The 13,938-nt window shown below is 39.7% G+C and overlaps 1 protein-coding gene across 2 annotated transcripts in view; it reads left to right on the top strand.

Annotated features, from left to right (window-relative positions):
• Positions 1-5,284, top strand: part of LOC132827029 (uncharacterized) — a 44,799-nt gene extending 39,515 nt beyond the window's left edge. For both annotated transcript variants that reach the window (XM_060843436.1, XM_060843425.1), the window contains exon 9: positions 5,011-5,284. In XM_060843436.1, coding sequence (XP_060699419.1) covers positions 5,011-5,253 — 243 coding nt within the window. In that variant the 3' untranslated portion in view covers positions 5,254-5,284. The remainder of the gene's footprint in view (positions 1-5,010) is intronic.
• The last annotated feature ends 8,654 nt before the right edge of the window (positions 5,285-13,938 follow it).

The raw sequence follows: 13,938 nt of genomic DNA, 5'->3' as shown, positions 1-13,938 counted from the left end.
CCAATGACAGGTAGTAACTAGTGGGATACTGCAGGGATCAGTTAACAAAGAAAGTTTCAGCACAGGAACAGGTCCTTTGGCCCTCCAAGCCTGTGCCATTCCAGATCCTCAATCTAAACTGGTCACCTATTTCCTAAGGATCTGTATCCCTCAGCTCCCTGCCCATTCATTTATCTATCTAGATACACCTGAATGATGCTTTTGTGCCTGCCTCTACCAGCTCCACTGGCAACGTGTTCCAGGCACCCACCACCCTCTGCATAAAGATCTTCCACACATCTCCCTTAAACTTTTCCCCTTTCACCTTGAGCTTGTGACCCCTAGTAATTGAGTCGTCCACTCTGGGAAGAAAGCTTCTTGCTATCCACCTTATCTCTCTCGATCTTGTAGATCTCAATCAGATTTTCACCCCCACCCGTCTTTCTAATGGAAATAATCCTAATCTATTTAACGTCTCTTCATAGTAGCATCCTCTACACCAGGCAACACTCTCTCCAAAAGATTCACATCCTTTCTGGTAATGTGGTGACCAGAACTGTACGCAGTATTCCAAATGTGGCCGTACCAAAGTCTTCTATGACTGTAACATGACCTACCAACTCTTGTACTCAATACTCTGTCCAATGAAGGAAAGCTATATACTGCCTTGACCACTCTATCGACTTGTGTTGCCACCTTTAGAGTACAATGGACCTGAGCACCCACATCTCTCTGTACATTTGTTTTCCCGAGGGCTTTTCCTTTTACCATATAGTTCGCTCTTGAATTGGATCTTCCAAAATGAATCACCTCTCATTTGTCCTGATTGAACCCCATCTGCCATTTCTCCACCCAACCCTCCAATCTATCTGTATTCTGTTGCACTCTGTTACAGTCCCCTTCACTATCTGCTATTCCACCAATTTTAGTGTCATCTGCAGACTTGCTAATCAGGCCACCTATACCTTCCTCCAATCATTTGTGTATATCACAAACAGCAGTGGTCCTGGCATGGATTCCCTGTAAAACACCACTGGTCACAGTTCTCCATTTTGAGAAATTTCCTTCCACTACTACTGTCTCCTGTTGCCCAGCCAGTTCTCTATCCATCTAGTTAGTGCACCATGGACTCCATATGACATCACTTTCTCTATAAGCCTACCATGGGGAACCTTATCAAACACCTTACTGAAGTCCATGTAAATGACATCTACCTTCAACCCCAGCTATTCACAATGTGTATTAATGATTTGGATGAAAAAGCTAAATGTAATATTTCAAGGTTTGATGGATTTGAAGGGATATGGGCCAAGAGTAGGCAGTTGGGGCTAGTTTAGTTTGGGATTATGTTCAGCATGGACTTGTTGGACCGAAGGATCTGTTTCCATGCTGTATGTATTTATGACTATAAGCAGTGCTTTTAAATATTTCTAGATCACTGCATTCTTCATATTTGCTGCTCCTTCTGTAGAAGCATTATTTGATTTCAAGTTGGTGATCTCCATGACTTCAATTCTTGTGCATTTCATATTTAGCTGATGTAAATTGCCTGTTTATGCTCAGCAAAGTATCCTTGGAGGAGGCCACAAGAATTACCTTCTGTTTGTTTATGTAGGTAACAAATATATTTATTGGAATATCTTTTATAGCTCATGAATCCACATTCTTATCTGGCTTTTCAGATATACTCTTCTCTGAATGTGGATTTTGAGGGTCCAATATAATTGAGAACCCTATGATGCGTGTCACTTCTTGAATCAAAAGTGGTGACATTTTAGAAAATGAAGCTTTCGAATTTTGATAATGTTTCTACATTAAAATAATTTAAGTTTAAGAAAAAGGGTCGACATTGACACCAAAAGACTGAGACAGCAAATAATGACAGCAAACAACTCAAACAGAGTAAGCTAAAGCTGGTGACATTAAAGCTGCATACAGACCCGTGCTACAGTGGGAAAAAAAGTAGTACAGGAGTCATGTGTGATGCAAGACCAGTACTATTTTTAGATTACTGCAGTGATATTAAAATGAACTAGGAGTTGAGGTTTGCACAGTAACACCCACTGCCTCACTCTATTTATGCTGCATGGTGCAAAACAGTGTCTTGGAAAAGGGAGAGAAGCACAATTGAAGGATTTAGATTGTACATCTCTGTTCTTATGCCAACCTTTGTTGCAGTTTTGGTCACTTGCATCACTATTTCTATAGAATGGAATTAATCTAGAAAATCTAAAGAATATAGTAATGAATCTGAAATTTGCTTTAGTAATATTGCACATTCATATTTTCTTGTAGTCCAAACAGTGTTGAGAGTCTTGATTTATTATTTGTAACTTACTTTGCCCTGGATCATACTACGAGACTTGACCTGGCTTCCTGTGAAACTCTGAACATAAGTATGCAGGCATCTTATACATTTTCCTTTTTTGCATCTTTATGCCTCTGATTTCTTCAGCTTTCCTCTGCTGAACCTCATGGTGTGCAACCTGTGTGTCTTGTTTGTTCTTCAGTTGAATGACCTAGTGTCTGATCTAATACTCTACTTTTGATTCCACCTCACTTCCAGCCCTGCGAAAACCCATACCAACTCCCATATTAAAAAAAAAGCATTCACAACATGAAGGCGTTACTGGTTAAGTCAACATTTATTGCCCATATCAGACAGCAGTCAACCACATTGCTGTGGGTCTGAAGTCGCATGTAGCCAAAAAGCAAATAAGGGTGACATTTCCTTCAATAATGGACATTAGTGAATCAAATTTCAAATCTAATGTTGATCTTGCTTTTTGTGCATCATCTTTACAGCTGTAACTTTGTATTCCTCACTCTGTTCAACCACCCTATGATCTTTGTATGTAATGATCTGTCTGTACTGCATGCAAAACAAAATGTTTCACTGTGTTTAGGTACATGGGATGATAAATCAGATCAAGAATCAGACATGTTTTTCCTGACAATCAATAGTGGTTTCATGGTCATCATTAGACTTTTAATTCCAGATTTTTATTGAATTCAAATTCCAAACATCTGTGGCAGGAATTATCCCAGATCTCCAAAACATAACCTAGAAATTTAAGTAAACAGTCCAGCAATAATGCCACGGGGTCATCACCTTCACTACAATAAAAATTTATTTCTCAAATGTACTGCTCACTCGTTTCTCCCCATCTCTTTCACTCACTCTTTTCGACTCCAGTTTCCAGCTGCACATATACCCATATCCTGTTCTTTTGTTCTCAAGATCTGGGCAATGCTGATAAAGCTGCTCATTGCAATTGTCAGAAATTATATGACATCAGGTTTTAGTCAAACAGGTTTATTTGAAATCACAAGCTTTTAGAGTGCTACTCCTTCAGGTAAAGTGAAGAAAAGCACACCAAGCACTGAATTTATAGGCAGAGAGATTGAAAGATCATAAAGATGGTGTGAGTGGAATGTCAACAAACTAAATAATTAGTCTCTGTAGGTGATTAGTAATGTCAGATGGTGTGAGTAAAATGTCAGCAGTTGACTAACAAGTGAAGGGATGACCTATAATCCAATTAACTGAGGTAGAGAGATAATTATATAAAGTTAAAAATAAAGTGGTGCTGGAGACAAACCAAATGGGTGGAATAACATGTTAGGTATAAGAATTGAATGTCAAGGGTCTAACTAAAGTAACAAGTAATCCAAAACTCTACAAACTAATTAAGTTAGAGATCATACAAGTTATCCGGGTAATGGTGTCAAACAGGACAGTAAGGATGATTTTACAGATACAGAATAGTATGGCAGGGAATACATAAGTGTAACATGGTTGAGGCTGTCTTCATGGGTACAGAACTTAGCTCTGTTTTCCTGCATTATCCCTGTAATCCTTGATTTCCCCTACTAATCAACTATACACAAGGACTCAGCCCTTCTAGCTGTCTGTGACAAGGCATTCTACTCTCAACCCTCAAGAAATTCCTCCTCATTGCAGCTTTGAAATGGTGTCCTTTATTCTGAGACTCTGCCATCTGGTGTGAGATGCACCCATGAGGGGAAGCATTCTCTCCATGTTTACCCTATCAAGCTCCTTAGGAATCCTGTATGTTTCAATAAGGTCACCTCTCTTCTTCAAAGCTCCAGTGAGCAGAGTCCCAATCTGTTTCGCCTTTGCTCATTAGACATCTTAAACATTGGAATGCATCCATTGATTATGCGTAAAGAATGATGTTATATTGCTAATTTCAGGATTCTGACACATTGATAAAGACATAGCAATATATATCAAAAACAAGATGTTGCATAATTTGGAGAGCTTGGAGTCACTAAATTTCCCATGGCATCACTACTTTTAATGTGGGTATAGAGGATGGAAGTGCAATCTATAGAAAGTATTGTGATTTGCTGCAGTGTGTCATGTGGATCTGTGTGGTATATTGCATCTGTGCTGTAGACAGTAGATAATAAGTCCAGTAGCAAGGATGCTGACCAAGTGAATTGTTCTGCCCCTTCCCAAGCATCACTATGCCTGACCAAATTTTGAGAGGATCTTGAAAATTAATGTTTGAGGTAAAAATTTAATTGCCAGTTAGGCCTCAGTTAATGCCATTTTCTTTGTCTGACAGGCATGATCTTAAGGTTGGGGTTGATGTTTACACTAAAAACTTTGTTTTAGCTTAGAGCACCTCTTGATTTTAGGTTTTTGAATTTGTCGATTATTGTGACAAAAAACTTTGGTCCTTCTGATTAGAATCTAGTCAGAAAAGACGTGACTGACTTGAAGTGTCAGAAGTGTCATAGTTGCGATGGCGTTTTGGGTTCTTTTGTATTTCATATCTAGCTGGTGTAAATGGCTTTGTTTATTCTACCAGTGAAGTATCCTTTGGCTACAGTAGGGCCAGATTCAGTGACCTTGTTAGTTTTACAAATCTGTAATATTATGTACCAAAAACCTATAACAAAGTCATTAAATTACCTCAGGACGATCAATCTTTCTCTGCAAAACTGGGAGGTTTTTTTGAGGCTGCAATGATCACTAATTAACATATTGTACAATTTCAGGCCGACCTAGCAGCAACTGGTCATGATCTTCGCTGCTACCATGACATTGTTACCTATTGGCAATTTCGATGCCTTCCTCCAACAACTCGTGGAATATTGAAAATCTTTGGAATAATTAAAGTCCATGATATTTCCTTTTACTTCCATTACTATAGCTTGCCAGTGATTACTGCATTGTGCACACCAATTATTAAACTACTACTTGCATTGAAGACCATCTACAGCAGACCACGAGTCTGCTAAACAAACTGTTGTAATTTTAACTTTCTTCCAAAATCAGAGTATGCATCTGTGCAGTGATTCAAAGTTCATGCTATGTCACTTTTTTAAGAATATATGTAATTATTTGATCAAATTTGTATTCTGATTTGTGTATTTTTTTGTTTTGCCAACAATATTTATTGTAATATTGATGTCAAAGTTTTACTAATTCCACAACCAAAATTTCAAATACTATTTACACTCTAGCTAGTCTGCATAGCTGCTTGTTTACAGTTAATGTGACACTTTTTGATTCGAGACTAGCATTTTGACATTTATATTGCTGAAAACAGATTTGTTGCTAAAGCTTTTCACTGATGAATAACTGAGTGGAAAGTGAAAATCTTTGCCAGTCAATATTTTTCAGCAATATTAAAGTTCTGTACTCCCTAGCAACTTGGCTTGTATTTACAGCATATTTGTTCAAAGATCTATGAATGCTACTTGAAAAGGGATTGGAACTTTGGACTGATTTTAGCTATAAATAAATAATTTTGCATTGCAAATTGTATAAAAAGAGAATAGATAATAGGTCACTCAGCCCCTTGAACCTGCCCGTCCATTCTGGTGAATGATGGCTGATCTGTAACCTTGCCTTAATTTTGCTCCATTATGAATTGTGTTCTTCAACTTGATGTGTAAAACACAAAGCAGTTTGATAATATCATGGCTAGTTCTTGTTCTGAAATTCGAGATGATCTTGCTTTAGTTGCTCAAGATAAATGAATTTGTGCTGCCTGGTATGATCCTGCTATAGGAGAGTTTGCACATTCCAGAAAAATATCATTGTTATCTTTTTTTTTCCCCCCAACTGTGACAAATGTTTACTTGACTACTCGTGAAATCTGAACAGGAAACACATGGATTTTTTAAAAATATAACATTAGCAAACCTCAAAGTATTGGTGTGTTGGTTAAATCGAGAATGTGCTGTTTTGTTCATTTTGATGATGTACTTAGATATATGACAGCTTTGACGGTAATACTTAAATGGCAATGGACAAGTAATGTAGTATCATTTCTACATCATGCACACAAGACCGTACAGACAAGGAAGGTCAAAGGTTCCAATTTGTGAATTGTGCTCAGTTAACTGATCTTCACTACAATTAGGCTGAGGAACCTTGGTGGAGGAGCAGACAAATCAGGTACAGTTTCCAGTCGAGATCGCTAATCAACGGTTCTCGATCATCGTTGGGAGAACATTAGTGCAGAAAAGATTGATTCATTTCGGAAGCTAGATTTTGAATGGCATGCTGAAGATTGGCAAAATTTTTGTAGCAGCTATAATAAGACAAGAATGAGAATTCTGAATATTTTGTTTCTAATGTATATAAAATTGTGATGGTGAATATGGAAAAAGCTCACTATGCAAGCACATTGACACATCTTCAGTCTCTTGTCCTACTATAATATGAAATATTCTGTAATTATTTTAAATACCCTTATACTTCCAACTTCAAGCTTTCAATTAAATCTGAGAGCACGTACTAACAGATGGAAAATTTAAAGTACAACCTATCTAATGATTTGAGTGAAGCCACTTTATGAAAAGCAGGACAAACTAGGTCTAGTCTATATCTCTACTGCCTTTTCTAAAAATGCTGCCTTTTAAAAAAACATCTATTATATTATTCATTTGATATAAAACATTGCACTTATGCAATCCAGCTCTTTTTCTCTTGCCATCTTATTCCTAACATTATTTAGAGTTACTAGATTTTCCAATGAAGGAAAAAGGACTGACTTCCTTTCTGTATGGTTTCTACATATCTATTATGGCTTCTAGTTTGGTCCTGTTCCTCTCATCCTCGAAGGGCACTAATTGCTATAGGTAGTGATGTATCTCATGTAGCAGTGGACTTGGAGTGTATAGAGTTGCCCTTCTCTACTGCTCTCTGGGGGAGGAACAGGACTACGAGAAAGTGTAACCATAAACTGGATGTATGGATTTAGAGTCCCTCAGCATTGTGTACATCAAATGCAGTTCTCTCTTAGCCCTTGTCCAGTCATTTGGTCTCAAATCTAGCTGTTACTAGGTCTTTGAGGGCAGGGTACCCCTTGTCACCAATGAACAACTCTGGAGATGACGTGGGGAAAAAACCTTTGGAGAACCAGCTGTTGTGGAGAGTGTAAGCATTGTGACAGACCAGGATGGCAGTGTAAAACCTGTTGCAACTGCTGCCTGGGGCTACAAACAAGTTGGATAGTTTGGGAGTAAACATTCTCCCTGGATAGAAAAAAGGTCATGAATGTGTAGAATTCTTGACTGCAGAGGGCTATAGAGCCTGGGTTGTTACTTCTATTCAAGGTTAAGGCAAACATAGAGTGGACTTGCAAGGGCTGAATGCCTTATTTCTATTCCTATGTCTTAGAGCAGGGCGTTCAGTGCTACATGTCTGCAGTTGATGGCATATTGTACCTCAGAGACCCTAAGACATAGGAGCATAGGTTGGTCAATGCAGTCTTCTCTGCTATTCAGTTATAGCATTGCTGATCAGATAACCATCACTTTCTTGTCTTTTTCCCAAACACTTTGATTTCTAGTCAGTAAGGGAATATTGTCCCAGTTTCAACAGCATCTTTTAGGTAAAGTATTCTACAGAAGATTCAACACCCTCAGAAATGGAATTTAATTCCGATAAATGCGAGGTGTTGCATTTTGGGAAAGCAAATCTTAGCAGGACTTATACACTTAATGGTAAGGTCCTAGGGAGTGTTGCTGAACAAAGATAACTTGGAGTGCAAGTTCATAGCTCCTTGAAAGTGGAGTCGCAGGTTTGAGTAAGGAGTTGGGAGGTCATGTTGTGGCTGTACAGGACATTGGTTAGGCCACTGTTGGAATATTGCGTGCAATTCTGGTCTCTTTCCTATCGGAAAGATGTTGTGAAACTTGAAAGTGTTCAGAAAAGATTTACAAGAATGTTGCCAAGGTTGGAGGATCTGAGCTATAGGGGGTGAATGAACAAGCTGGGGCTGTTTTCCCTAGAGCATCGGAGGCTGAGGGGTGACCTTAGAAGTTTACAAAATGATGAGGGGCATGGATAGAATAAATAGACAAAGTCTTTTCCCTGGCGTCGGGGAGTCCAGAACGAGAGGGCATAGGTTTAGGGTGAGAGAGGAAAGATATAAAAGAGACCTAAAGGGCAACTTTTTCACACGGAGGGTGGTACATGAATAGAATGAGGTGCCAGAGGATATGAGGAGGCTGGTACAATTGCAACATTTTAAGAGGCATTTGGATGGGTATATGAATAGGAAGGGTTTGGAGGGATATGGGCTAGGTGCTGGCAGGTGGGACTAGATTGGGTTGGAACGTCTGGTTTGCGTGGACGGGTTGGACCAAAGGGTCTGTTTCTATGCTATACATCTCTATGACTCTAAAAGAAATTCCTCCTGATCGCTGTCTTAAACAGGCAATTTCTTACTCGAAGGTTATAACTTCCAATCCTAGACTCTTCCCACAAGAAGAAAGAAAGAAGCTCTCCACATCGAACCCTTTATTGTCAAGTCCCCAAGACTCTGTACAGCATCTGTGGAGAGAATGCAGAGTTAATGTTTCAAGTCCAGTGATCCTTTTTCATATACTGACATTTCTGAAGTGGCCAGTTCTGTAGATAAAAGGCTGAAAGTATTTCCACAGTATTCCAGTTCTAGTCTGATTCGTGCCTTGTATAGCTTTAGCAGGATCTCCTTACTTTTATATATATTAGTCCCTCTTGAAATAAGGCCAACATGCCATTTACCTTCCCTATTATCTGCTGAATTTGGATGCCTGTTTTTTTATGATTCATGTACTAGGAACAAAGAACAATACACTACAAAATAGGCCCTTCAGCTCTCCATATTGTGCTGACCTGTGAACTAAACTAAGCCCATCCCCCTACACTATCCCATCATCATCTATATGCTTATCCAAGAACTGTTTAAATATCCCTAATGTGGCTGAGTTAACTACATGCCCTTGCCACACTGAATAAAGAACCTGCCTCTGACATCTGTCTTAAATCTATCACCTCCCCAGTTGTAGCTATGCCCCCCCCCCCCTTGTACAAGCTGATGTCATCTTCCTAGGAAAAAGACACTCACTATCTACCCTATCTAACCCTCTGATCATCTTGTATGCCTCTATTAAATCTCCTCTTAGCCACCTTCTCTCCAATGAGAACAGACCCAGGTCCCTCAGCCTTTCCTCATAAGACCTTCCCTCCAGACCAGGCAACATCCTGGTAAATCTCTGCACCTTTTCCAATGCTTCCACATCTTTTCTGTATTGGGGCAACCAGAACTGTGCATAATATTCCAAATGAGGCCACGCTAGTGTTTTGTACAGTTGCAGCATGACATCACTGTTCCCGAACTCAATCCCTCTACCAACAAAACATAACACACCGTATGCCACCTTAACAGCACTATCAACCTGGGTGGCAACTTTCAGGGATGTACATGGACACCAAGATCCCTCTGCACATCCACACTAACAAGAATCTTTCCATTGACCCAGTACTTGCATTCCTATTGTTCTTTCCAAAGTGCAGCATCTCATATTTATCTGTGTTGAACTCCATTTACCACGTCTTAGCCCAATTCTGCAGTTTATCCAAACCTGCCACATTCATCCACATTGTCCACCACTGCACCGACTTTAGTGTAATCTCCACCTATGCCTGTGTCCAAGTCATTTATAAAAATGACAAATAGCAGTGGTCCCAAAAATATCCTTGTGGCACACCACTAGTAACCAGAATCCAGACTGAATATTTTCCATCAACCACCACTTGCTACCTTCTTACAGAAAGCCAGTTCCTAATCCAAACTGTTAAATCACCCTCAATCCCATGCCTCTGCATTTTCTCCAAAAGTCTACCATGTGGAACCTTATCAAAGGCTTTACTGAACTCCGGGGTATACCATATCGACTACCCTACCCTCATCCACACGCTTGTCACCTCAAAAAACTCAATGAGGTTTGTGAGACACAACCTGCCCTTGACAAAACCGTGTTGACTATCTCCAATCAAATTTGTGTTTACCAGATGATTATAAATCCCATCTCTTTATAATCCTTTCCAAAACTTTTTCCTATAACAGATTTTAGACCAGTAAGCCTTTAATTACCTGGGTCATCACTACTGCCCTTGAACAAGGGCACAACATTTGCAATCCTCTAGTCCTCTGAGTCTTCATTGTCCGTCCATAGGTTTAGTACCAAAGATCAAGGCCAAAAGCTCAGTCATCTCCTCCCTAGCTTCCCAGAGAATCCTCGGATAAACCCCATTTGGATCAGGGATTCATCGACTTTTACACTTTCTAGAATTGATGATAACTCCTTACTAACCTTAATCCTTTCTAGTCGAATAGCCTGTATCTCAGTTTTCTCTACAATATTCTCCTTTTCCTGAGTGAAAACAGATAAATATTCATTTAGCATCTCTCCAATCTCCGCAGGGTCCACACACAACTTTCCACTTCTGTTTTTGACAGGCCCTATTCCTACCCTAGTCATTCTTTTATTCCTCACGCCTATAGAATGCTTAAGGTTCTCCTTTATTCACCTGCTAAAGACTGTTCATGTACCCCCTTGCTCCTCTTAACTCTCTCTTTAAATCCTTCCTAGCTAATCTGTAACTCCCAATCGCCTCATCTGAACCATCTCGTCTAAACGTCACATAGGCCTCCCTCTTCCACTAAACAAGAGATACAGTTTCTTTAGTAAACCATGGTTCCCTAACCACTTCCTCCCTGCATGACAGGGACATATCTATCAAGGACACACAATATCTGTTCCTTAAACCAGCTCCACATATTGATTGTCCCAATCCCCTGCATTTTGCTACTCCATTCTATGCCTCCCAAGTCTTGCCTAATAGCATTATAATTGCCCTTCCCTCCCATCTATAACTCTTGCCCTGTGGCATGTACCTATCCCTTTCCATCGCTAAACTAACTAACCGAATTATGGTCACTCTCTCCAAAGTGCTCCCTATCACTAAATCAAACACCTGGCATGGTTCATTACCAAGTACTAGATCCAGTGTTGCCTCCCCTCTTATCGGCCCTTCAACATACTGTGTAAGGAAACCTTCCTGCACAGTCTGGACAAAAACTGATCCGTCCAACGTACTAGAGTTATAGCATTTCCAGTCAATGTTGGGGAAGTTAAAGTTCCCCCGTAATGACCACCCTGTTCCTTTCACTCTTACCCAGAATCGTTTTGCCGATCCTCTTCTCCACATCCCTAGAACTTTGCGGAGGTCTATAAAAATCTCTCCTGTTCCTAACCTCAGCCTATATCACCTCAGTAGATGAGTTCTCATCAAATGTTATTTCAGCCACCATTATACGGTCTTTGACTAACAAAGTCACACCTCCCCCTCTTTTACCACCTTCCCTGATCTTTATGAAAGATCTAAACCCTCGGACCTGCAAGTTCCACTCCTGACCCTGCTCTATACATGTCTCTGAAATGGCCACAACATCAAAATTCCAGGTACCTATCCATGCTGCAAGCTCACCTACCTTATTCAGGATACTCCTGGTGTCGACGTAGACACACTTAAACCAGCTTGCTGTCTGCCAACAAACGCCTGTGACCGTGAAATCCTGTCCATGTCCTCCCTACTCACATCCTCCTGTGCACTGGAACTGCACCACAGGTTCCCATCCCCCTACAAGAACCTCCCTAACTCCTTCCATGCTGCAGGTTTTTGATAAAAATTCCTGAAGAAGGGTTCTCCTGCTCCTTGGATGCTGCCTGACCTGCTGTCCTTTTCCAGCAACACATTTTTCAGCTCTGATCTCCAGCATCTGCAGTCCTCACTTTCTCCTTGCAGGTTTTTGTAGCCTTTCCACATTTAAATAATAATTAGCTTTTCTATCCTTCTTGCCAAAGTGCATAACCTCACATTTTCCTGCATTATGTTCCACGAGCCAAGTTTTTTGCCGGATCACTTAACCTCTGTCAATTTGTCATTCTACTTATTTATCCTTCTATTTACTTTTATCACCCACCAGTTTTGAAACAACATTTGCTTCCATCATTCATGTCATTAATATGAATTGAAAATAATTGTGACTGAAGCAGTCTGTTACTTCATTAGTTACAAGCTACCATCCTGAAAATGTACTCTTTATCTCAACTCTGTTTTTGTTAGCCAACCTGTTATCCACACTAATATACTTTCATCAATATCATGGACTCTTAACAATACTACTGCTATATTAGACTACTTAAGTAACAGAACCCTATTAAATGTAATTTAGAAATTCAAATATATTGCATCAGCCAGGTCTGCTTGTAATACATTTTGTCAGGAATGTTTCTTCTCCTTGCAACCAAATTGATCCTGATTATATTATATTTTCTAAATGTTTTGCTGTTGCTTTCTTTATTATAACCTGTAACATTTTCCCAATGACAGATGTTAAACCAACTGGCCTATAGTTGTCTTTATTGTCTCCATCCAGCTCAGTATTAAATGCCAGTCTTTTTTAGTTTAGATTGATTCCTTACAGTGTGGAAACAGGCCCTTCGGCCCAACAAGTTCACACCGACCCTCCGAAGACCAACCCACCCAGACCCACTCCCCTACATTCACCCCTTCACCTAACACTATGGGCAACCTAGCATGGCCAATTCATCTAACCTGCACATTTTTGGACTGAGAGGAAACCCCCCCAGACATGGGGAGAATGTGCAAACTCTACATAGACAGCTACCTGTGGCGGAAATTGAACCTGGGTCTCTGGCACTGAGACAGCAGTGCTAACCACTATGCCACCTTTTCTTAATATCAAATGGAATTAATTAATGGGTGAAGGCACTGGAAACCAAAAAAGGCTATGGGTCCTTACAACATTACAGCAATAGTAGTGAAGATTTGCTTAGGACCTCAGGAAGTGATCAAGATCAATGGGCACTTCTGGCTGTTTCATTTGGGCCAGCTCTCCAATTTTGCCACAGCCCCTCAGCTATTAAAAGTACAGGTCATTCTGTATATGCACATTTTATTGCCACAAATTCACTAATAACATCATTGACAAATTGAGGACATTGCTTTAAAACTGGTTCTAAAGTGCATACTAGATTCCAACCTATTATTTAAATGATGCTGCTATTATGCCATTTCTTATGACAGGATTGCGCGAGAACAGAAATACTGTGTTACAGCAGAACGGACTGTAAGATAGATTTTGAAGTGTTGATTGGGCTGTGTTTGCCACTCACACTTTTGGTGTCAAGACCAATGCAAGGTTTCCTTCCAGTTTCAATCCCTTCTTCAGTGAAGCAGACTATCAACCAAATGGACTGCTTGTGTTCTCACATCTTAATATCTTTAGACATGCAGTCATTTTTTTTAAATTGAGTGAATTGCTAGGTAATTTCAGAGGTCCGTTAAGGGTCAATCAGTGTGGATCACTTGAAGGCCAGACCAGGTAAAGATAACAAATTTCATTCCCTTCAAGAGTATTAGGGAATCTAATGTTTTAAAAAAAACACTATCAACCATTGTTATAAGATCACCATTAGACTAAATTTTAATTTCAGATTTTTATTGAAATTAAATGTCACATCTGCCATTTTAGGATATACAAACATTACCTGTGAACAGTAACACAGGGCTGTAGATTACTAGTCATATTGCTACTATACCACCACCTATCTAAA

This window comes from Hemiscyllium ocellatum, chromosome 2, assembly GCF_020745735.1.
Source record: "Hemiscyllium ocellatum isolate sHemOce1 chromosome 2, sHemOce1.pat.X.cur, whole genome shotgun sequence".
NCBI classification, from domain to species: domain Eukaryota; kingdom Metazoa; phylum Chordata; class Chondrichthyes; order Orectolobiformes; family Hemiscylliidae; genus Hemiscyllium; species Hemiscyllium ocellatum.
This window is presented reverse-complemented; position numbering and strand designations above follow the sequence as displayed.